Here is a 25,132-nt window from a genome sequence, read left to right as displayed (position 1 = left end):
TGTCGAATAAATCATACAATACACATATGGACTTGCTGGGCGGAATCATATGGACACTTCCATAATGCAAGTAACCGTGTCAATATCAGTTTTTCTGACAGACGATATAAGTTTTTGAAATCTTACATGTTATTCTCGAGCCAACGACCTGGGTTATTCGGAATGACACCACAGTACCTGCGTGTCAAAGGTTTTTATTCTGCCAAGACAATCAGAGTTCACTGGTTTCTATGCTGAGTCCGTTTTGGTAAACGAGTTGACTTCTTTTACTCTGAGATATATTTAATTACTCAGGGCTCTAGAGTCGGCGGAGTTGAGTACTTTTTTCTTAATTTTTATTTATTCAGTTTTTTTCCATGAACAAATCACAATCACAATAGGTGACTTTTCACCTGAATTTTATATAGGGGAAGAGGGGGTAATATGCACCCCCTAAGGGAAAACTGTGATTTTTAAACCATTACAGCATTACTGAGGAAGAATTTTGTTCGATGTTCTAAAACAACTATTATTCTTCGTAATCCATGTGAAAAAAGAAAACCTCAAAACTGTTCGAAAATACCAAATTTCTAAAAATATTTCTGATTCATTTCAAACAACCATGCGGGGCAATATGTACCACAACATTGGGGCAAAATGCACTGGGTTAAAGCAGTTTTCACTAGTCACCACTAGATGACACCGCTGTTTTTACAAAGGATTTGACCTGACCACGCTTTTGGAAGAAAATTGAGAGATTCGACAGAAACGTGCACGCATCCTGGTGGCGAGTAGAAGCACTACGCAACGATGTTCGGAATGACAGCGTGCTTGGAAATATAATTTTTTTTGCAGTTTTTAATTTTTATTTCCTTCAAATATTTTTTAACGTCAATGAAAGTTATTGTAAAGTGTGGTAATCGCATAAACGAATCGAATGATGTATAAATCATAGGAGCTGAGTTAATTTTTCATGTTTTTTCCTCAAATTTACCAAATAGATCTTTTGAAAAATTGATTTAAATATGATTTATTTGATTGATAATGCTCCTTATGTGTGTATTATTGATAAAACAAACTATTAGAGTCATATTACAGCATAATAACAATAATTTTCTCAAAAAATTGCCAGTTATTCGAATTTTTCCAAAAAATTACCAAAATGCATTTTTAAGGTCAATATTTTGGTCAAAGGGGAAGAGAAGTAAAGTTTAAACACTTTTACATAACATTTCATCATTACTTTTAACTTTTGCAACATTTAACTCAAGTTATCCAAAATATCGATCATCTTTTTAGAAAAATCGTTTTAATAAAATTCCAGTCACAATTAATCACTACAAATCACCACGCATTATGATCGTTATCGAAATTGCCACACTTTGCAATACCCCAACTTGAGTTAAATGTTGCAAAAGTTAAAAGTAATGATGAAGTATTATGTAAAAGTGTTCAAACTTTACTTTTCTTCCCGTTTGACCAAAATATTGACCTCAAAAATGCATTTTGGTGATTTTTTGAAATTTTTTGGAAAAATTCGAATAACTAGCAATTTTTTGAGAAAATTATTGTAATTATGCTGTAATATGACTCTTATAGTTTGTTCTATCAATAATACACACATAAGGAGCATTATCAATCAAATAAATCTTATTAAAATCAATTTTTCAAAAGATCTTTTTGGTAAATTTGAGGAAAAAACATGAAAAATTAACTCAGCCCCTATGATTTATACATCATTCGATTCGTTTATGCGATTGCCACACTTCACAATAACTTTCATCGACGTTAAAAAATATTTGAAGGAAATAAAAATCAAAAACTGCAAAAAAAAAATAATATTTCCAAGCACGCTGTCATTCCGAACATCGTTGCGTAGTGCTTCTACTCGCCACCAGGATGCGTGCACGTTTCTGTCGAATCTCTCAATAGAGAATTTGCAGCAAAGCTAAAAGACACATGTCGCCACCTATGAACAAATAGCGTAAACCTATGATTTTTTGAAAAAATGTGTTTTTAGCTTCACAATCAACATTTTTATAAAACTTATGCCGGATTCGGATGAGAAAAATTATTTCCAACAATTTGGTGTACAATTTTCCAATATTTGTTTGATTTTTCTATGAGAAAACTGTAAATTTAGAAAAAGATAGTAATTTGGACTATTTGGCAAGAAAGTCTGTCAAAAATCAATAAAAATGGTTGAATATACGTAAACACATCTGTTATCAACTATATAACTGTTTATTTCATTGATATATACGGGGAAACTCATTTTTTCGTGTTCCAAAACATGTTTTTTGAAGAAAAAGTTCACAAATTTTTGCGCGCTCAAAAATTGATGTTCATAATTTTTAAAGCAAAAAGTTTTTCTCGTCTTTTGCAACCAGTTTCATTAAGATTGATGCAGGGAATCATGAGAAATAAGCGATTTTGTTCTTCTATCCAGCAGAAAGAAATACGATTTTAGCACGGGATTGAAACTCGTCTGAAAAACCTGTATCATTTTCTCATTCGGAACAGTGGCGCCACGTGGTGGTAGCTGCCCTGTTTATTACACTGTGAAATTTTCCATGGCCAATCCAAGGAACCAGAAGGTGACAACAAAAATATCCGTCCAAAAGGGGTGCTGCAAAAAAACTTATAATTTTTAACAAATTTTCGAGCAAATCAGAAACGAATTACAAGTTTGACAGTCGAACTACACTTAAAAGTTGGTTTTTTTTTTGTTTTTGCAAAACCGCTTATTTTTAACGAAAGTGCCAAAAAATTTCGTATTCACCTTTTGCCTCTTGGTGGCGCTTTGTGTTAGTATGTGTGTGGTCGATGTTTGCGGACGTGCACGCAGAACACAGAACAGTGAGAACTAGCTAAAATGCCTCACTTTCTTCTGATACAAGTCTTAATATTAAAATTGCTTGAAGATTCATACCCGTGGTTATAGGCTTTTTTGTAATGAGAATGAGTTATTTTTCGAACAAATCGACGCCAACATTTCAAAAAGCATCATGTACAAACCATGCGTTTAGAGAAAAACGCATTTGAATGTTGAGCATCCATTTTCAATTACCATTTTTATATAAAAGCAAAATAAGATGTTCTAATGATAACAAACGATGAAAAACGTTGCTTTTGTTGATACTTGATCATCCATATTCAATAAAACATTATTTCCGTAATTTTATTTGAGAAAAACAAACATAACTTCTTTTGAAATCACCAACGTCGATATCACCCTGCTGTCACTGAGGGGGGCGCTTTGTTATGATTCGTTTTTCTTCGCCGAATGTACATGGCGCTTTTTTCTTGTTGTTTTTTTTTTCGTCACGAGGTTTATGTAGCCTTTTGTTTGACAGGTTGACAGGGCTATATAAACAGGGACTGCTGATTTTGTTTATGTTTGGCAGAGATTTTGTTTATGTTACTTTATTTAAAATCATGATTAAACAGACTTTACTGAAGTAACTTTTGCTCATTTTTGGTGGAGAGGTAACTTATTAGAAGTACTTTCAGAATATACAATAACCCAGAAAGTGTCAAATTGTACATGATGCCTTTTGAAATGTTACCATCGAAATCTCTGTTAATATTTTGTGTTATTATAACAGCTAATCTGGGTGTTTTAATAACAAATCCTGACCTCCTAACAATAAAAAAAAAGATTTTTTTGCAGTTATTTCCGAACGAAAATTAAATGATCATTAACGATTTTACTCACCTAATCTGGCCAGCCAGTAACGGATTGATGGCGTACAGCCAATCGTGCACTTCCTTATCGCCGAGCGTCTGCAGCAGATATCCTCGGTGCTTTGTGACCACACTGAAAACGACCAAAAGAAAAGCATATAACAACAAGCTTCTACCCAGAATCCGTCCCAAAAACCTCACCTAAACGTGTTCGGCACCTTCACCATCGCCGCCTGGTCCTCGCTGCACTCGACCTGCGCCGTGCCCAAGTTCAGCACCGCCCGCTCAACGGGGTCCTTATCGGAGCGGAAGATAAACACGTACGGGCGCCGCACGGTGACCCAGCGCTTCTTCCAGCCCGACCCACCATGCTCGAGCACGTTCAGGTAGCCCTTCCGGGCCACCACCGGACTGACGCGGATCTCCTCCAACTCGGGCACGTACAACCGCAGCGACAGTTCCTGGGTTTGCGGAGCGGGCGCCGGAGCTTCCCACCCGTTGGGGCAGTCCACGCGGTCGGGCGAGCACAGTTCGATCGAGTTGCCGGAGATGTAGCTGGCGTTCATGTCCGCGCACCCCTCGTCCCCGGGCGAGGCGTCTACGGCCGACACCGCCAGCTGGCTGTTCGAACCGTTCGAATCCGTTGCCGACGGTTTGTGGCCGATGCGTCCCTGGATGAGCTTGACGCACTTCCAGACCAGTTCCGTTTCGCGCGGGGTCAACTCTCGCTCGGGCATCGTCGGCGACTGCTGGTGATCCTTGACCGGTGTTTGCGGGGAGGGTGGAATGACCATGTGCACGGGGGAGGCGCTCGCTCGCTGGGCCAGATTCTGCACGTCCTTTTCCGTTTTGGTGGTCGGATTGGGCGTCGTGTCCATGCCGAGACGTTCGCGCAGCATCAACAGGTGCCGTACGCGACCGACCTCCTCCAGCCGGGTCAGCTTCTCCAGCTCCCACTGGTGGTCGAAGATGAGCGAGTCGCCGCGGGGGCGCCAGCCGTGCAGGTTCTCCTCGCCGCGCACGTACGTCGAGCTGGTGTCCAGCACGCGCCGCTGGCGTCTTTGTACTCCTGGAGTTGGATTAGAGGGAAGGACACAGAAATTGGTCAATATTGTGATCAGGATTTTCAGTTTGAATTAGTGAAGATCAAACTTGCTATTGGCAGTAGTTTACAGCTTTAAATTCTAGCGATAGGCACAAACACATATCAGTTTAGTTGAAAAAAAATGTAATCATACCTCACGCTTTATTTTGTTATGGCCATTTTCATTATATACAAATTCGAAATAATTCATCACAAAACTAAACTAAAACTGAAACTAACTTAATCCAACTATGTGGTTGGAGCCTTCCTCACAACAATGGCTGTACACAAGTTTCATCTATTTTTTATATCCGGCTTCCAAAAAGTACATCGATATCACTTAAGTGGCCATGTCTCGAGACAGGGTTGCCAGATCTTCGATGTTTTGCACTCGTTGGAAAGGTCTTTTGGTAACCTAACCAACAATGGGTCGGATGATGGACCCAGACATAGTTTACATACACGCAGAAAAAAGTTTTGTAGAATCAGCCTGTACGAGGTTTGAATCAACAAAATTTTTGTTGAATATAATCAACGCCGATTTTGCGTAGAAACAAACCTTGATTTTCTCGATTCCACAAAAGTCTTTTGTTGTTTTGAAAAAGCTGCTTTGACGTTTAGCGTTGATTCAACAAAAAATATGATTTTCAAATCAACAAAACGTTTTGTTGATTCAAATATGCCTTATTTTTCTGCGTGTACATTTAAGTGAGATCCGGCTTCAAAAAAGTACATCAATATCACTTAAGAGGCCATATCTCGAGACAGGGTTGCCAGATCTTCAATGTTTAAAACTCATTGGAAAGGTCTTTTGATAACCTAACCAACAATAGGTCGGATAGTGGATCCGGACATAGTTTACATACATTTAAGTGAGATCCGGCTTCAAAAAAGTAAATCAATATCACTTAAGAGGCCATATCTCGAGACAGGGTTGCCAGATCTTCGATGTTTTAGACTCGTTGGAAAGGTATTTTGATAACCTAACCAACGTTGGGTTGTATGGTGGATCCGGACATAGTTTACATACATTTAAGTGAGATCCGGCTTCAAAAAATTACATCAATATCACTTAAGTGGCCATGTCTCGAGACAGGGTTGCCAGATCTTCGATGTTTTGCGCTCGTTGGAAAGGTCTTTTGATAACCTAACCAACAATAGGTCGGATAGTGGATCCGGACATAGTTTACATACATTTAAGTGAGATCCGGCTTCAAAAAAGTACATCAATATCACTTAAGAGGCCATATCTCGAGACAGGGTTGCCAGATCTTCAATGTTTTAGACTCGTTGGAAAGGTATTTTGATAACCTAACCAACGTTGGGTTGGATGGTGGATCCGGACATAGTTTACATACATTTAAGTGAGATCCGGCTTCCAAAAAGTACATAAATATTACTTGAGTGGCTATATCTCGAGGCAGGGTTGCCAGATCTTCGATGTTTTGCGCTCGTTGGAAAGGTCTTTTGATAACCTAACCAACAATAGGTCGGATAGTGGATCCGGACATAGTTTACATACATTTAAGTGAGATCCGGCTTCAAAAAAGTACATCAATATCACTTAAGAGGCCATATCTCGAGACAGGGTTGCCAGATCTTCAATGTTTAAAACTCATTGGAAAGGTCTTTTGATAACCTAACCAACAATAGGTCGGATAGTGGATCCGGACATAGTTTACATACATTTAAGTGAGATCCGGCTTCAAAAAAGTAAATCAATATCACTTAAGAGGCCATATCTCGAGACAGGGTTGCCAGATCTTCGATGTTTTAGACTCGTTGGAAAGGTATTTTGATAACCTAACCAACGTTGGGTTGTATGGTGGATCCGGACATAGTTTACATACATTTAAGTGAGATCCGGCTTCAAAAAATTACATCAATATCACTTAAGTGGCCATGTCTCGAGACAGGGTTGCCAGATCTTCGATGTTTTGCGCTCGTTGGAAAGGTCTTTTGATAACCTAACCAACAATAGGTCGGATAGTGGATCCGGACATAGTTTACATACATTTAAGTGAGATCCGGCTTCAAAAAAGTACATCAATATCACTTAAGAGGCCATATCTCGAGACAGGGTTGCCAGATCTTCAATGTTTTAGACTCGTTGGAAAGGTCTTTTGATAACCTAACCAACAATAGGTCGGATAGTGGATCCGGACATAGTTTACATACATTTAAGTGAGATCCGGCTTCAAAATAGTACAGCAATATCACTTAAGTGGCTATATCTCGAGGCAGGGTTGCCAGATCTTCGATGTTTTGCACTCGTTGGAAAGGTCTTTTGATAATCTAACCAACGATGGGTCGGATGATGGACCCGGACATAGTTTACATACATTTAAGTGAGATCCGGCTTCAAAAAAGTACATCAATATCACTTAAGAGGCCATATCTCGAGACAGGGTTGCCAGATCTTCAATGTTTTGGACTCGTTGGAAAGGTATTTTGATAACCTAACCAACGTTGGGTTGGATGGTGGATCCGGACATAGTTTACATACAGTTAAGTGAGATCCAAATATATGTGAAAACACATTTTTATACATAACTTTTGAACTACTTATCGAAACTTCAATCTGTGTAAAACTCGATCTATGGGACCCTAAACCAAGTCGAATGCAACAAGTTCGGGTCAAATCGGTTCAGCCAGTGCCGAGAAACATGAGCTAGTTTGTTGGTCACATACATACATACACACACACATACACACACACATACACACACACACACACACACACACACATACACACAGACATTTGTTCAGTTTTCGATTCTGAGTCGATATGTATACATGAAGGTGGGTCTACGACGTTTTTATACGAAGTTCATTTTTAGAGCAGGATTATAGCCTTACCTCAGTGAGGAAGGCAAAACAATCAAAATTGGTATTTTAATTGTTCCAGGCATGATTACCTACAGGTTTGCTATTGCCAGACATTTCAAAAATATCTAAAATTCAATATTTTAAAAAGCTTAGCAGTATTGCTTTTTTTCTCAGCAGCGAAAAATAATTTAAAATACATTTTAAAATGTAAGTTTACAAATTTTATATTTTTTTGCTCCTATTTTTTCGATTTTGTTTTATATTTTTGGTTGTGTTGTATTTTTTGTGGTTTGGCGTTTTTTTAAGTTCTATGTTACTGTGTTTATGCTTTATGCTGCGTTTTTGTGGGTTTGATTTCAGTTTTTTTGTTGTGTATGCGTGTTTTATGGTTTTTTACAAGTTTTTATGTTTTTGTCCTGTCTAGACTCGATTATCCAAAGTCCTCGAAAAAATCACTTCGGATAATTGAATCACGACAAAAAATTTCGTTGTCTTATTTTTGATTGACCCCAAACAACGCTCAAGTCATTTAGAATCCAAGATGGCAGCCAATATGGTGCTGACGAATTATTGAAAAAATGCATTTTATTATTTAAAAGGCAATCAACTATTAAAATTTGTCTAAAATGGGGACAAGAAAAAAAAAACAAAAAACGAAAAAAAAATTGTGCTTGATTCGTTTATCCGAAGTCCCATACAAACCTTCGGATAATCGAACTTCGGATAATCAAAACTTCGGATAATCGTGACTGGACTGTATTATGCTAAGTTTCTTTTGTGTTTTTTTTATGTTTTTACAATTGAGCAGTTCTCTCAGATTTCGGTCATTCGATTTTTTTTTGTATTTTTTAATCCGACTGAAACTTTTTTGGTACCTTCGGTATGCCCAAAGAAGCCATTTTGCATCATTAGTTTGTCCATATAATTTTCCATACAAATTTGGCAGCTGTCCATACAAAAATGATGTATGAAAATTTCAAAATCTGTATCTTTTGAAGGAATTTTTTGATCGCTTTGGTGTCTTCGGCAAAGTTGTTGGTATGGATATGGACTATTAGGGTGTAATATCAAAATCGATTTTCCAGCACAGCACTTTTCCAGTTCCTTTTGGGGTCCTAAACAACTCCCCAAAGTTTGGGCATGATTGGTTTAGTCCTCACTTTGCGCAAAGCAATTCAATTTTCCATATAAATTTGTATGGGAAAACCCATTTTTTTGAATTTTGATATTTATAAAATCCACGTTTCAAGCTGTACTAAATCCGGATTCATATTCGGATGCTCTGAAAGGTGCTCTACAACTTTCCCGAAAAGAGTATGGTGCTAGCATGTCCCTGAAAGAAGATACAGCGTCCTCAAAACTCGTCTAAAACGTGATTTTCGAGCAAAAAACACGTTTTAGACGAGTTTTGAACACGCTGTATCTTTTTTTAGGAGCAAGTTAGCACCATAATCTCTTCGGGAAAGTTGTAGAGCACCTTCCAGAGCATCCGAATATGAATCCGGTTTTAGTACAGCGTGAAACGTGGATTTTATAAATATCGAAATCCAAAAAAATGGTTTTTCCCATACAAATTTATATGGAAAATTGAATCGCTTTGCGCAAAGTGAGGACTAAACCAATCGTTCCCAAACTTTGGGGAGTTGTTTAGGACCCCAAAAGGAACTGAAAAATTGCTGTGCTCGCTAAATTTGGACAACTTTATTTTTTTCCATACAACCATATTACACCCTAATGGACTATACTGAAAAAAAATGATACAAGGTAAAAAAAAAATTGATGATTTTTTATTTAACTTTTTGTCACTACAACTAATAATATTATACAACTAATATTATTGGCGTAATATTGAATGTTTAGCCCGTTTTAAATGTTAGTCTTGATTTATTTTTTTTAGAAATAGTGTTTTCGAAAAGATCGGAAATTTCACGAATGTTTCATATTTTAACATTGTAAATCGGACCATTAGTTGCTGAGATATCGACATTGGAAAATGGTGGGTTGTTTGGGTGAGACTTAGAAAACATCAATTTTCCTGTTTTTAAACACTTGCATGGCAATATCTCAGCAACTAAAAGTCGTATCAACAAAGTTCAAAAATGCTTAATATAGAGAATTTTCTCAGCTTTTTAAAAAAAAATTTTTAAAAGTGGGCAAACATGTGCACTAATTTAAAAAAATTAAAAACTGCGACTATTTTCAAAAAAGTCACCTAAAAATGGATTTAACTTGAAAACGGCGCACTTTATCAAAATTTCACTAGAGTACTTTTTGATTGCAAATTTGATTTTACATCGAAAAATGAAGTTGAAAATTTTTTGCGACCAGTATTTCGATTTTTTTTTTAAATCAGTATTGATTAAAAAATTCATAACTCGGTCAAAGATTTTTTGCACAACCTGGAAATTTCTGAAAAGTTGGCATTTGATGTCCTCTAAAACATATAAAAAAAAATTAAAGGTAGTTTTTTTTTGCAAATCAAGTTTCAGTGACAAAAAGTTAAATGAAAAATCACCAAAAAATTTTTACCGTGTATCATTTTTTTTTCAGTGTAGTCCATATCCATACCTACAACTTTGCCGAAGACACCAAATCGATCAAAAAATTCCTTCAAAAGATACAGATTTTTGAATTTTCATACATCATTTTTGTATGGACAGCTGCCAAATTTGTATGGAAAATTATATGGACAAACTAATGATGCAAAATGGCTTCTTTGGGCATACCGAAGGCACCAAAAAAGTTTCAGTCGGATTAAAAAATACAAAAATTAAAATTCTCAAAAAAAGACCGATTTTGTAGAGAATTGCTCAATTGTGTTAGGTATTATGGTTTTGTTGTTTTGTGCCTTTATATTTGCGTGTTTTTTTTAGGTTTTGTGTTTTTGGTTTTTAGGCTATTTTTTGCGTTTTGGATATTCTGTGATTATGTATTTTAGTGTGTTGTGTTATCTTCGTTGTGTGTTTTTCTTGTTTTTTTTGTTCTTCTTGTATTTTTGAATGTTTTTTTGGTATTTATGTATTACATTTTATGTTTTTGTGTTTTCGTGTTTTAACGTTTGTGTTTTAATGTTTTATGCTTTTTGTTTTGTGTTTTTATCTTTATGGGATGTGATTTTAAACTTTGTCTTTATTTTTTTAGTATTAAGTTTTTAGTTTTTTTCATTTTACTGTGTTTTCTATTCATGATCTTGTTTGTTTGGGTAACGTTTTGGGTTTTTTTTTTTGCAATTATTTTTTTGTGCGTTTTTAGTTTTTAGTTTTTAGTTTTTAGTTTTTAGTTTTTAGTTTTTAGTTTTTAGTTTTTAGTTTTTAGTTTTTAGTTTTTAGTTTTTAGTTTTTAGTTTTTAGTTTTTAGTTTTTAGTTTTTAGTTTTTAGTTTTTAGTTTTTAGTTTTAGTTTTTAGTTTTTAGTTTTTAGTTTTTAGTTTTAGTTTTTAGTTTTTAGTTTTTAGTTTTTAGTTTTTAGTTTTTAGTTTTTAGTTTTTAGTTTTTAGTTTTTAGTTTTTAGTTTTTAGTTTTTAGTTTTTAGTTTTTAGTTTTTAGTTTTTAGTTTTTAGTTTTTAGTTTTTAGTTATTAGTTTTTAGTTTTTAGTTTTTAGTTTTTAGTTTTTAGTTTTTAGTTTTTAGTTTTTAGTTTTTAGTTTTTAGTTTTTAGTTTTTAGTTTTTAGTTTTTAGTTTTTAGTTTTTAGTTTTTAGTTTTTAGTTTTTAGTTTTTAGTTTTTAGTTTTTAGTTTTTAGTTTTTAGTTTTTAGTTTTTAGTTTTTAGTTTTTAGTTTTTAGTTGGCAACTCTTTTTTTCGGAAAACAGTCAAAAGATTAGATTAGCTATTTACACGAAGTTTCATAAACAAAATTGATTAGAATAGCAAAAGTATTGATAACACAATTAAACAATTTTGGCAAATGTTGATAGCAGTGAATTTTCAAAAGTAATTCTTACGGCATAGCATTGCCTAGATAATGTTGAATTGTGTTATCTTTATTGTGAATCAATTCAAAAATGTGCATGGCCATTTCGTTCAAACTATACAAAAAACCAGCATTGCTCAGCAAACAAACGCAAAACAAGTGTGCAACCAAATACACCGCCATGTTTGCATAAGAGTCCCATTTTCAAAAACAGCAAGCTGAACAAGACTCTCATGCAAACACGGCCAGTTCTCAAGCAAAAATCTCAGAGTGTCTCGTATCTCTCGATTACTGTTTCATGTTAGCCCTTCTACACACTAGCACAGTTCTACCTGGACTACCTGCTTCGGAAGCTCTCCGCAGCGACAGCTCGTACACGCCCGACAGCCGGTTCGCCTCCGGGTTCCGGTACTGGCCCGAGAACAGATGCTTGAGCGAGCGCGGCCCGGTGCGGGCATCCCGTCCGTAGATGATCATGCTCAGGTCCTTGGTGATGATGGCGGGCCGGGCGCAGTTTTCGAGCTGTTTTGGAGTGGAAGTTGAGAGTTGGTTTGAACGAGGATTTGGGTGTAAAGGGAGTTTCGGGTCGTACCTCAAGATATGCACTGAGCGTGATGTAGATCTGTTCGCCGGTTTGTGTGACGCGATTGAGCAGTACCGAGTTGTGAAGGCTGGAGTCCCAGGCGGCCTCGAACCGGAAGAACGACCGATCGTCGCCGGGCACCTCGATCGGCTCGCCCGGGAACAGACCCAGCGAGAGGACGCACGAGTCGGAGTCGTCCAGCTCGTCGGCCGGTTCGGGCTGGCTTCGGATGCGTCCAACGACCAGCTCGCGGATGTCCTTCCACTTTACTTCGGGCGTTGGCTCGTGCACGATCGTTATCCTTATTCGGCGCTGGATGCCCTGATGGAGGAGGAACATTCCTCGGCAGGGCAGATCGTCGCTGTGGTCCACCACCGCCGGGACGTACTCGCCGTTCGGGGCCAGCTCGCAGATCTCGAACCACACCAGCACGTCGTGCTTGGCTAATACTGTTGACGAGGGTGCCGTCGGGAGCGGTCCAAACTTGGGGCTGCGCACCGGCTGGCTAATCGGAATGCTCGGCGGCAGCATCCGGCGCGGCGGCGGTCGCGTGATCTGGCACGCGTCCTGCTTGGCGTCCTTGTGCAGCGGGTGGTGCTGGTAGTGGCCGAACACCTTGAATACGATCGGCTGCGTCTTCAGATACTCGGTGAAGGACTTGGTGACCGGAACCGTGATCTGAGGAACCGGAAATATTCTTGAGAATTGTCCAAATTGTGTTTTTACAACTCTGACTTACATTCTGTACATGATAAAATCCAAGCGGAGCTCCTGATCCGGAATTCTTGACTGGTTCTGTTGAGAATGCTTCCTCGTGGCGATGCAAAAAGCTGCAATGACCAATTATCAATGATCGTTCCCTTTTTCAATCCCAAAACCAACGCCGATACTCACTTAAACTGACAGAAGATGTCGGCGTACTCGGCCGCAATACCGGTGGCCTGCAGCACCGTAACGCGGAACGTAAACTCCTTGCCCGGCTGCAGGTGCTCGCCCGGTTCCTGCTCGTTCGAGTCGTGCAACTCCGAAGCCACACTGGAATCGCCCCGACCCGAGTCGGCGTCCTCCTGCTCCAGCTCCTCCAGCTTCATGATATCGTTCGCCCCCTCGATGTACTTCTCGTCCTTGTCGTGGATCGTGCGAATCTTCGGTACCTTGTGCGTGCCGTTGGTTTCCTCGTCGAACAGAATCCGCGCGGACTGCTTGACGCCGTTGTTGAAGTCGGCGTTCTCCTCGTCCATCACGGGCTGCACGGCAACGCGCAGATACCCACGCACATCGCCACGCTCGTTTACGATGGCCACCTTGTGCACCAACGGGACCGGGTACAGCAGGTTGCTCAAGTACACGAAGGATCTGCGGCAATAAATTGATTAATTGTCAAATTTCAAACCAATTTATCAAGTGACTTACCTTCCAACCATGCGGAACCACGGGAACCGATCGTAGAACGGATCACCGCCGGTCAGGCTTTCCACGTTGTAGTCGGGCGAGGTCGGGCTCAGCTCGGCCTCGTTGTGATACATTTCGCGCATTAGCTCCAAACGTTGTCTGAAATTTGTTATTTAAGTCAGTATGCAACGTCGACATATTAAAAATTATACTATAAAATGTATTGTTATGTGTTGAAAGCAATGCTACAGCGGAAACGGAAGCGATTCATGAGTTATAGACACTGACAAATTTGGTTATTTTGGAGACATCGATGCTGGAAAACTACATTGATATTTTTGATATTGATTTCCATTCAATACGTTCAAATTTATTTCGTTTACAATGATTTTTTTGCCGCAAGCTAAACGCGATCGACAGTTGGTGCGCAAAAAAGTGCATATTACAAGCTGAAACATGGAGACACTTTTATCCTCAAAGGCGTGTGTGATTTTGATTTTGATTGCTTGCCAAAAGTATTTGTGAGTTTTATGTGTGTATGAGTGAATTGATTTTGGTGGTCCAAAATATGCATCAAAATTGCTATGAGTTTTTAAAACAAAACTGAATTGAATGGAAATGTTGGTACGATAAAAAAAACTGCTATGTAAGGATTAAATATTGCTTATTGTATAAATTTTTTAATAATACCTAATAATTTATAACAAAACATGTCATAAAACATCAAATCAAATGAATCGAAGAAAAATAGTTTAACGAATAGCCTTTGTTTCAAAACTTATAATTATTATTATTTATTTATCGATGGAATCAAGCTGGTTCAGCTTTATTCTATTCCAACCAAAAAGCCAACTAAAGAAGGAATGTAAAGCTTCATAAAAACAGAATTTCTTTTTGATCAAATGTTCTTTTTTGTGAACGTCGTATTGACAGGTCAATTTCCTCAAAAAAATGCCAGAATTTTAAGGCATGTATCGAGCTCTACCGTGATCAAAACTTTAATGTTATTTAGGGGAGAGTAGAGAAACTTGATCCCCTTTTCTATGTATCGCACATAACTCTTTTAATTTCTCACAAAACTGTGAACGTTTTGCATGAATTGAAAGCTTAAACATTCAACTATGTTTGGTTGATAAGGGTATTTAATCAGATGAACTCTTCGAATCATGCCAAGCGTTTGAAAAATATATTTTAAACCGGCATTTTCAAAATGTTAGGGGTAACTTGATTCCCCTTCCAACATTTTAAATAAATCTTCAGCAAAATGTTTTTTATTCATCCAAACTTTTGATTTTCTATAAGTTACAGTACCTTCACATAAAAACTTAACGTTAGTGTTCAAAATAAAACAAGTTTAGAATGTAAAGTATTTAAAAACTTAAAATATTCATTTTTAGGCCAATGTTGAGCATGTTTACAAAAGCTGTTTTTTATTATTAAACTGCAGTAAGTCATCCACAACTATATTAAAGGAATCCATGTACGAAAAACCAAACCAATTAATTAAGCTTGAGGCTGATTCCAGTGGCTGTAAAAATGCAGGGATCAAGTCTCCCTAAACGCACTTTTTTAAACAATTGATTGTAAAAATATGACGATAAATTTAACGTCAAATGCGTAAAGGGTGCGTAGTTGATAAGTTTATCAAACAATTCATGAATAAAAAATATTTTTTTGAATGAATTTTAAATGTTTTTAAAATAAAGAAAAATGATCTCGTGAAGGTTTTTTGAAGCAATTTTTAGAAAAATGTGTGTACAGTAGTTGTTTGGTAACTGGGCTGCTTTTTGACTAGGCGCTCGATAACTGGGCTGTAGCGCAGTTAAAAAGAAGACAAACGTCAAAAAACCAAAACAAATCGAAAGGACCGAGGGGTTAATGGATGCAAAAATCATGTTCAATAAATAAAAAAACTTTTATCAAACTTTTATTTAATTTCTAGTCACAATTAAAGAAATATGAAAAGTAAGCATTGTAAATAAAAAATTGACTTCTATATTTATATTTCATCACGAAAATATTATGCATCGGTGTTCCCCTCGTTATTTTTCGTTCATCCCAGTTAGCGAGCAGCATTCGGCGACTGGGCTATGTTCTCAGCCCAGTTACCAAACAAGTACTGTATCCCAATCCAAATACTTTTTGATTTTTTGATTGTTTGCTACAATGATTTTGAGTAATTTTTGCTGAAGACATATTGGCTTGGGATCAAATGTCCCCAAGGATCAAGTCTCCCCACTCTCCCTTATACCAAAACATGCACAAGAATTTGACCGCCACTTCTACACAGGGATGGAATAATCACAAAAAAAAACTATTTCGCTAGCGAACTTTCTTCACCCGCCAAAGAGAGAGGAGGCGAAACAGGAGATTGAAAATCGCTCCCAAAAAATCAATCAGTAGAAGATTTGTTTTGTTAATTTCGTTGTTAGCGTCACTTGAACTAATTTATTTTGTTTTGTTACAAACATTGTTCATCTCCCAATAGTAACAGGTCATTTTTGGACGTGTGACGTTACAACTGCAAGTGTAGTAGTGAAATCGATGCATCGCGATGCGCCGCCGAAGAGTCCAGATGACGCTTTTTTGGGTTTGTTTTTACCGATCTTTCGTGCACGAGAGAGGAAAGTCATGTTTCCTGCCGATTTTTTTCTCTTGATGGGCGTCAAACGATTTTCTTTTGATGAAGATTATTACGTCGCTGGTACAACACTTGCAGGTGCAACGTCACACGTCGAAAAATGACCTGTCACTTTTTGTAGACGGGCAATGTTTGTAAACAAAACGAAATGAATAATTTTAAGTCGTGCTAACAAAGAAATTCACAAAAAAATCTTCAACTGATTGCTGTTCTTTGAGATGTTTGGGAGCGATTTTCTTTTTCAAGTATCGCCTCCTCTCTCTTTTGTGGTTTAAGAAATTTATTCCATCCCTGATCCTATCAAATATACCCTAAAAATATATAATACCACGGACATCCGTGATAATACCCAACACTGACTTTATTTTGTTAGTTTCAATATGATTTTATAACACATAAAACATTATAATTTCCATATATTATAAAAATGCATTGTTATAATATAACTTCAAAATTTTAAAATGAAATAGTTATAAATAACAAAAAGTTATCTAATTATTTATTCCGGATGGATGAATTTTTATGAAATGTTTTCTTAGTTTTCCAAAGTAGTTCTCTCGAAAATTTGTTTGCAATATTTATTAAATTTTTGTTGAATGTTTGGATGAAATTCGAAAAACCCATTTTATATTTATAAAATAACAGCAAAAAAAAAGTTATTAATTTTGAACACACTTTTTTAATTAAAATTAGATTTACGAAAACAGTATTTTCTGTGAACCAATTCTGAGAATCCGGAGTCGGCCTAGTTTATAAACTACTGAGTAGATATTTGAGTTGATTTTGGAGTCCGAGTTTATTCGTTGAAGAAAGCTCAAAGTTGGAATCTAAACATTTTTAAAGCCGGAGTCGGAAAAATACTCCACTCTATAGCCCTGTGAAACACAAAGTAGAAATACTAAATGAAGAAAAAAAAGTTATTACTAAATCAGATGTACAAAAGCAAAAACATTAAACACCAAGATGCGCTTCGAGTTCGTAGGGGAAAGCTGCGTATCGCCAGTGCTGCATTATCATTTTTTAAAAGAAGCTGATTTTGACCATTTCAATCGAGTTGTATATGTTCCAAGATAGCACAACAAGGACGATTTCCAAGCGCTGCACACAATCATCACCGCGCGATGCTCGCAATAGTGGCGCACGTGCTCATAAGTGGTGACGCTATGTTCGAATTTTAACTTCCACTCGCCAAAAGCAGTAACTAGAGAGGGTGGGCTCTAACCTAGCTGGCACAAGATTGGTCAACGTTAGCCGTCCGATGCTGTTCCGCTCGGGACAGTTTCCGGCGGGCTGGAAAGCGGCCAAACAATCGCTGGCACCACCACCACCACCAGGGCAGTTGCCGACCTCTGAGGCGTTGCTTGGCACAAACTGGTGCTGGTCCGTCGTTTCCGGCGGAGACGACTCGGCAAAGTTATAAATCTGACGCATCAGCTCGAGACGGTAGCTGCGGCCCGGCGGCGTCGAGGACGGACACAAGGAGTCAGGCCAAACCAGCAAAAAGCCAAACCAGCCAGGGCAGATCGAACGGAGGGGGGTCGATTTGTGATGAGGTTTTAGAGATTAGTGAACAATAGTGAGTAAAAGAGTGAAGTTACAGATGAGTTGATAGACATAGAGAAAATCAATTTCTGAACTTATTTTGCAAGCAAACATAGAAAGAATAGAATAAGGAACAAAATATTCAACAAATTAAAACGACAGAGTGTAGAATGATGAGTAGAGAGTTGAAGAGATGTGGGTGTTTTGCCTTTGAGGATTTGTAATGCATTCCAGTTTGAACGTTCTCTCAAGTACAACTGGCGCGACTAATATCGAAAGACAGTTTGTGTGAGTGTGTGAAAAGTGTGAAACATCCAGAAACAAGAGAGAGTTGGGCGGGGCTCCCACTCCCATCCTACCGTAGTTTGTCCAGACTCCAGAAGTGGGTGGCACCATTTTTGGTGTCGGTGACTTCGACGGCCACGGTTGTACGCTGGACCGGACCCTGCCCGAAATCGTCTTCCTGGCCGCCGTTGGTGAGGGCGCCCATGATCGACGGTGACGACGGCGTTAGTTCCGGTGGAAGCGGCGAGTACAGCGTGTCGGTTAACAGCGTGAACTGGAACTGAACCTGTGGGGAGGGAGGATGGGTTAGTTGCCTATTGTAGACGTCTCTTTCCTTCTTACCTTCTTCTTCAGCTCAACGGAAATGGCATTCGCTTCCTTCAGGAAAATTGCATTGCCCCACAGGTCGTCACGTAGTGACGTAAACTGATGGTAGCGCCACTTGCGGAATGCCCATGCAGCCAGGCCAGCCTCGCGTGCCGTCCAGCAGGACTCAAACAGTGGATTCACTAGAAATAAAGAAAGATAAGATATTGTTAGCCAGAGTCAATAAATTGTGCACTCTAATCTACCACTTACCGAAAATATCCTCCTCCTGGTGGAAGTCTTCCGGGCTGTAGCTGCTGTACATCGACATGGTCATCGACTGTTCCTCAACTTGCTTCTGCAGTGCATCGATGCGAGCTTCGTACGTCTGTGAAATAGCAAAAGCATAAAGATTACACCACTGTAGACGATAACGCACCCCAGCTACAATCCCCCACCTTGCGCTGCTCCTCAAACTCCTGATCCGCTGCGAGCTTTTCGCGCTTGAACTGCTCCTCCAGTGCGCACAGCCGCTTCTCCATCTCGACCTTCAGGTCAATGCCCTGCTTCTCGAGCAGCTCGCACTGGGCAAAGTTCCAATCGGCCACCTCGCCCCCATTTGTGCCCGGTGTCTCGGCCACGTCCTTGTCCTTTGGTTTTTCACGCTTCTCGCGTGCCTGTTCCGGATGGGTGAAGCGAAACACGTGATTACGACCCAGGATGACACGCGAACCGGTCTGCAGGACTTCCGGTTCGACGAGCTTGCGACCGTTAAGATACACGACGGCGTCCTTGTGCGGAACGAGCGTAACGACGCCGTCCTTGTTTTCGAACACGCAATGCTCCTTTAGGATGTGCGAGCCGGACAGCTGAATGTCCTGGGGGACGTTCGCTTCGGATGTGCCGAGACGGGTGAGACCTGACGAAAGTAGTAGATGGCGAGCAATTAAACTGAACTAAAACTGAACTGAACCCCAACTCACCATCCTTTATGTAGTACAGCAAACACTCGGACAGCGTCGGGTCCTCGTTCAAGTTCACCAAGTGCGGTGACTTTTTCGGCGAAAACACGCCCACCGTTATGCCGTCCTCCTTGACGGCCACGCCCATCTCGGCGAACACGGCCTCGCGCTGAACGCGAATCTGCTCGGTGCGCTTTAGCTTCTCCTCCCAGGTTTCGTTCAGCTCGGCGATCAGCTTCTCGCTGGCCTGCAGCTGATCAACCGCCATCTCCGTGCTGGACCCGGTTCGCTTGCGCAGCCTATTCGGCGAGCAGATCTTTTTCTCCAGCTCGCCCGGTTCGTCCTCGTTGACGGTGGCATCTCCGCCACCATTGACGGTTTCGGTGCCAGCATTTCCATTACAGCCACCACCACCTCCGACTCCGTCGCCCTTTTCAGCCTTGACGCATTCGTCCTCTGTGAAGTAAAAGTTAGAGGGAGGAAAAAGGGAGGACATTTTAATTCAACAGTTTCTAGCTGGGTTCAGTCATTTGGTAGCAGGTTGAATGTAGTGTTGCAAAATGATGTAGACGGCTAATGAAAAACTATGGTGATTACGAAGAGCAACTTATGACCGTACCCGGAATAAACTTTGCCTTGTCATAACATAGATTTACTGCATATTGCATAGCTTCGGCACATTCATTATACTTTGGAAAAGTTATATAACCTCTGAGGTGTTTTCAGCTTTATTAAGAATATGTTTTTATCGAGCACGACCAATTTCTTCCCATTTTTTTCAAAACTGTATTTAAAAATCCAGCGAAAGCTCAACATGGTGAGAGATTTGCCAGCTCTCGTAGTAAATGTATCGATTTTAATACACTAAATTAAATTTGTTCAAAATTCGCAGAGTTTATTTACCTTTACTGCCGTTCTACGCATCATTGTCCCATGTCAGTTTTGGACGATTTTAACTTTATGACATTTTTAAGATTAGTTTGATGTGTACTTTAAGAAAAACACATAAAATCTGGTACTTTGTTCGGAAACTCATCAAAAACAACACCAAGTCTGTTTGTCCCATCGTTAAACTTCTACGCATAATTGTCCCACCAAGTATTTTCTTACACGGAATCATTAGTTTTACTAAGCATTATGTCTTGTTTACCTGTTGTATAGCAAAAGAATCACAAATAAGGGTGATAAACTGCTAACTGGGGCGATTAGGGACACATAGGGCGAATAGGAACCCACGGGACAATTATGCGTAGAAACGCAGAAATCGGTCGAAAATTTTCAATCGCGTTTTTCTCAGTTGCACTTTTTTGAACATGGGACAATTATGCGTAGAACGCCAGTTTAATTCCTACCAAGTCAAATATTCTACATAGGCCGTTGCAATTCAAATTGAAATAGAAGATATTCAACTAAGAACAATCTAAAATGCGTTTTTTCTGCATTGATAATCAAATTTAGCATGCTTGGGTTCGTTTAAAAATATTTGCTCGACTTTGATTAGAGTCGAGGGACATAAACTTCAAAAAATATTTGCAACGGCCTTATCTCGATTGAAAAAAATTTTAAAAAAAGTATTCTAAAGATATTTTGTTCAGTATTTTTTCAAGCAAATCATACCTTCACAAAAGCAGAACCAATTTTGGCAGATCAAATGAAAACTTTGTTTGCTGATTTGAAGGTGTCAAAGAGCATAAAGTACCATGCGTCCCCAGAGAAATGTACTGGGAACTCTTTTCGATGGAAAAGGATGGTACTAAATTTTGGTTGAAACTCCGAAACACGATAATCTTTTTTTCGGTTTTTGGATGTGTTCTAAAAAATCATAAATATTTATTTTCAACTGTGAGCTTTTTGGTCCCAAGACGTTCAAATAAGCAAATGATGATTTCATTTGACTTTTAGTGTAATCAAAAAGTTTTTTTTAAGTTTCAGTATTTTTCATTAAAAGCTTAATTTACCACCTTTTTGCAACGCGCCGTGTCTCATTGTTTCAGCCGTTTTGGAGATATATTTTTTTGAAATTTTTGTTTTTTTCGAAAAACTGTAAAAAACACAATTTTTTGGAACACTCTATTTCAGATAGGACCACTTTAAACGTCAAACCAAATAAATAGGATATAATTGTATTCGTCAATTTTGAACCAATTTGGAGCAGTTTTGATTTGGATCCAGTTGGTTTGGATAAAAATGGATAAAAATCAATTTATTGTTAAAAACCGGTTTCCCAAGCTTCTGTATTAAAATACATGGAAGCCAGGCCCGTAGCAAGGGGGTGGGCTTCAGGTTGACTGAAATTTTTTTGATGCCTTCGGTATGCCCAAAGAAGCCATTTTGCATAATTAGTTTGGCCATATAATTTTCCATACAAATTTGGCAGCTAACCATACAAAAATGATGTATGAAAATTCAAAAATCTGTATCTTTTGAAGGAATTTTTTGATCGATTTGGTGTCTTGGGCAAAGTTGTAGGTATAGATATGGACTACACTGGAAAAAAATGGCACACGGTAAAAAAAAGTTGTGGTGATTTTCAATTTAAATTTTTGTCATTAAAACTTGATTTGCAAAAAAACACTATTTTTTTTTATATGTTTTAGAGGACATTAAATGCCAACTTTTCAGAAATTTCCAGGTTGTGCAAAAAATCTTTGAGCGAGTTAAGAATTTTTGAATCAATACTGATTTTTTCAAAAACTCCAAAAATTGGTCGCAAAAATTTTTCAACTTCATTTTTTGATGTAAAATAAAATTTGCAATCAAAAAGTACTTCAGTGAAATTTTGATAAAGTGCACCGTTTTCAAGTTAAATCCATTTTTAGGTGACTTTTTTGAAAATAGTCGAAGTTTTTCATTTTTTTAAATTAGTGCACATGTTTGCCCAGCCTTGAAAAAAATTTTTTTGAAAAGCTGAGAAAATTCTCATTTTGCATTTTTGAACTTTGTTGATACGACCCTTAGTTGCTGAGATATTGCAATGCAAAGGTTTCAAAACAGGAAAATTGATGTTTTCTAAGTCCCACCCAAACAACACATTATTTTCTAATGTCGATATTTCAGCAACTAATGGTCCGATTTTCAATGTTAAAATATGAAACATTCGTGAAATTTTCCGATCTTTTCGAAAAAAATATTTTCAAATTTTTTAAACCAAGACTAACATTTCAAAAGGGCCAAACATTCAATATTACGCCCTTTTAAAATATAACTCTTGGTTTAAAAATTTTGAAAATATTTTTTCGAAAAGATCGGAAAATTTCACGAATGTTTTATAATTTAACATTGAAAATCGGACCATTAGTTGCTGAGATATCGACATTAGAAAATGTTGTGTTGTTTGGGTGGTACTTATTAAACATCAATTTTCCTGTTTTTAAACACTTGCATTGCAATATCTCAGCAACTAAGGGTCGTATCAACAATTTCCTCAGCTTTTCAAAAATATTTTTTTCAAAGGTGGGAAAACATGTGCACTAATTTAAAAAAATGAAAAACTGCGACTATTTTCAAAAAAGTCACCTAAAAATGGATTTAACTTGAAAACGGTGCACTTTATCAAAATTTCACTGAAGTACTTTTTGATTGAAAATTTGATTTTACAGCAAAAAATGAAGTCAAAAAATTTTTGCGACCAATTTTTCGATTTTTTGGAAAAATCAGTATTGATTCAAAAATTCATAACTCGCTCAAAGATTTTTTGCACAACCTGGAAATTTCTGAAAAGTTGGCATTTGATGTCGTCTAAAAATATAAAAAAAAAATAATAATAGTGTTTTTTTGCAAATCAAGTTTTAGTAACAAAAAGTTAAATAAAAAATCCCTAAAATACCTACAACTTTGCCGAAGACACTAAATCGATCAAAAAATTCCTTCAAAAGATACAGATTTTTGAATTTTCATACATCATTTTTGTATGGCCAGCTGACAAATTTGTATGGAAAATTGGACAAAACAATGATGCAACATGGCTTCTTTGGGCATACCGAAGGCACCAAAAAAGTTTCAGTCGGATTAAAAAATACAAAAATTAAAATGCAAGAAAAGAGACGGATTTCGTAGAGAATTGCTCATATAGATAAATTAAATTTAATAAATTTGAGAATTAAAAATATTAAACTGTGTCGTTTTACAGCTAACAAATTTCACAAAATGCTATCAGAGTGCTTATGACTTGCACGTTTAAAAGTATTCATAAAATAAACCGTAATTTGAATCAAATCATTATGTTCTTAATTTTTTTTTTGTTAAACGTTTAAAAGTTTACGAAATGTCAAGTTTGCTTTTACGAATAATATCGTTCTAAGTGTATTCACGAACACTTTTCCAGAGTTTATTTTTATTGAAAAGGTCCTATAACATGTGAAACACAACAGTTTATAGGACCTTAAAAAAACTCTAGATTTGTTATTTCAAATGTTCAAATGTTTTCACAAGTTTTAGAAAGCCTTTGGAAATGGATGAATATATTTAGTAAAGAATTTCTAAAAAATAATAATAAAATGGTCCTATCAACATATGAAAGACAATAGTTCAAAAACTCTAGAATTATTGATAATCTAGTTTGAATTGAGGAAACCCCGGAAAACTCTCCCTTTTTAAATCAAACTCACAGAAAAATAAAAGTTTCTAGTTAACAAAAGCTTCCAAATCTAAAAAGCAATTCAATGATTAAAAAGTTGTTAAAATTCCGTACAAATCCGAATTATGCGTAAAATTCCCTACAAAAATTCCGGTCTGTTAAAAATCCGCGAAGAGGTTCGAAAATCCGTATGGTAAGGAAAAAATCCGTACAGTTGGTAGCCTTAGAAGGCTGTTGCAAATATATTTCAAAGTTTTTGTCTGGCTACCCTCCCCCTCACCACTCATCAAAAAAGAGTGTAGCTATTTTTCCCAAATTGCCTCGTTCTCAAGATACAGATTCATTTTTGCAAGGACAGCTGAATTCTCCTTTCAAAAGGGCGTAATATTGAATGTTTGGCCCTTTTGAAATGTTAGTATTGATTAAAAAAAATTAAATATTGTTTTTGTAAAGATCGGAAAATTTCACGAATGTTTCATATTTTAACATTGAAAATCGGACCATTAGTTGCTGAGATATCGACATTAAAAAAGGGTTGGTTGTTTGGGTGAGACTTAGAAAACGTAAATTTTCCTGTTTTTAAACCCTTGCATGGCAATATCTCAGCAACTAAGGGTCGTATCAACAAAGTTCAAACAAGCAAAATATAGAGAATTTTCTCAGCTTCTCAAAAATATTTTTTGAAATTATTTCCAGGAAGTTCACAGTATACCAAGTATGCCTCGAAAAAGGACCGCATTGAAAAATGGATTTGTGGTTTAACGTTTCCGCAGCGACGATACACGTAATCTGACGTCAAAAGGCAAAAGTTCATAATCCGCCTGCATGCAACGAGCGATAAGACCATTTTGCATTCGTAACCATAAGCCACAAGTATCAACGTCAACTTTGTTTGTTGCACCCGTATTTTTTTCTTATTGAGACGCATCTAAAATATTAATTTTAAACGTAACACAAGATCCAGTTTCAGTTTCTTTGTTTTAAACTTCCATTATTGCGAAACGCATAGTTTCCAGTGTGCTATTTCGGTACCCCCAAGCTGCTCGGTAAGCTGATACCTTTCTCCATAGTTCGATAAATCATACTCTCAACGCCAAACAAAACCACCCACCCTTCCCTAGTGGATGACATAATCACATCCTTGAACCACAGTGCACTGCCGGCTATAGCTAATAAATATGGAGCAAATTTTCCACGCACAGTGGGAGTGGAGATTGGTCAAAAATTTCAAAGGAATAACTTCGAATGAAATACGTTCCAGCCCATAGTGAAAAGTACCACGTGGTACCTCCTTCTCACCCTCAGCACCACGCAAAACGGGCGGAAATGAGCGTGGGCGCGAAACTTGCGAGCGGA

General features: G+C 37.7%; 1 protein-coding gene across 6 annotated transcripts in view; it reads right to left on the bottom strand.

Annotated features, from left to right (window-relative positions):
- The window catches only part of LOC120416205 (kinesin-like protein unc-104), a 134,363-nt gene that overhangs the window by 7,346 nt on the left and 101,885 nt on the right, over positions 1–25,132 (bottom strand). For 4 of the 6 annotated variants that reach the window (XM_052708739.1, XM_039577895.2, XM_052708740.1 and 1 more), the window contains 12 exons: positions 19,222–19,656; positions 18,697–19,157; positions 18,512–18,626; positions 18,275–18,441; positions 18,007–18,218; positions 13,486–13,623; positions 12,967–13,428; positions 12,812–12,902; positions 12,082–12,750; positions 11,822–12,011; positions 3,868–4,735; positions 3,698–3,799 (listed from right to left, as the gene is read on the bottom strand). In XM_052708739.1, the coding sequence (XP_052564699.1) occupies positions 3,698–3,799; positions 3,868–4,735; positions 11,822–12,011; positions 12,082–12,750; positions 12,812–12,902; positions 12,967–13,428; positions 13,486–13,623; positions 18,007–18,218; positions 18,275–18,441; positions 18,512–18,626; positions 18,697–19,157; positions 19,222–19,656 (3,910 nt within the window). Of the gene's footprint in view, positions 1–3,697; positions 3,800–3,867; positions 4,736–11,821; positions 12,012–12,081; positions 12,751–12,811; positions 12,903–12,966; positions 13,429–13,485; positions 13,624–17,327; positions 17,553–18,006; positions 18,219–18,274; positions 18,442–18,511; positions 18,627–18,696; positions 19,158–19,221; positions 19,657–25,132 lie in introns of all 6 variants that reach the window. The other 2 variants (XM_052708742.1, XM_039577898.2) reach the window with 2 other exon arrangements.

Source organism: Culex pipiens, chromosome 2 (genome assembly GCF_016801865.2).
Source record: "Culex pipiens pallens isolate TS chromosome 2, TS_CPP_V2, whole genome shotgun sequence".
Taxonomy (NCBI): Eukaryota; Metazoa; Arthropoda; class Insecta; order Diptera; family Culicidae; genus Culex; species Culex pipiens.
This window is presented reverse-complemented; position numbering and strand designations above follow the sequence as displayed.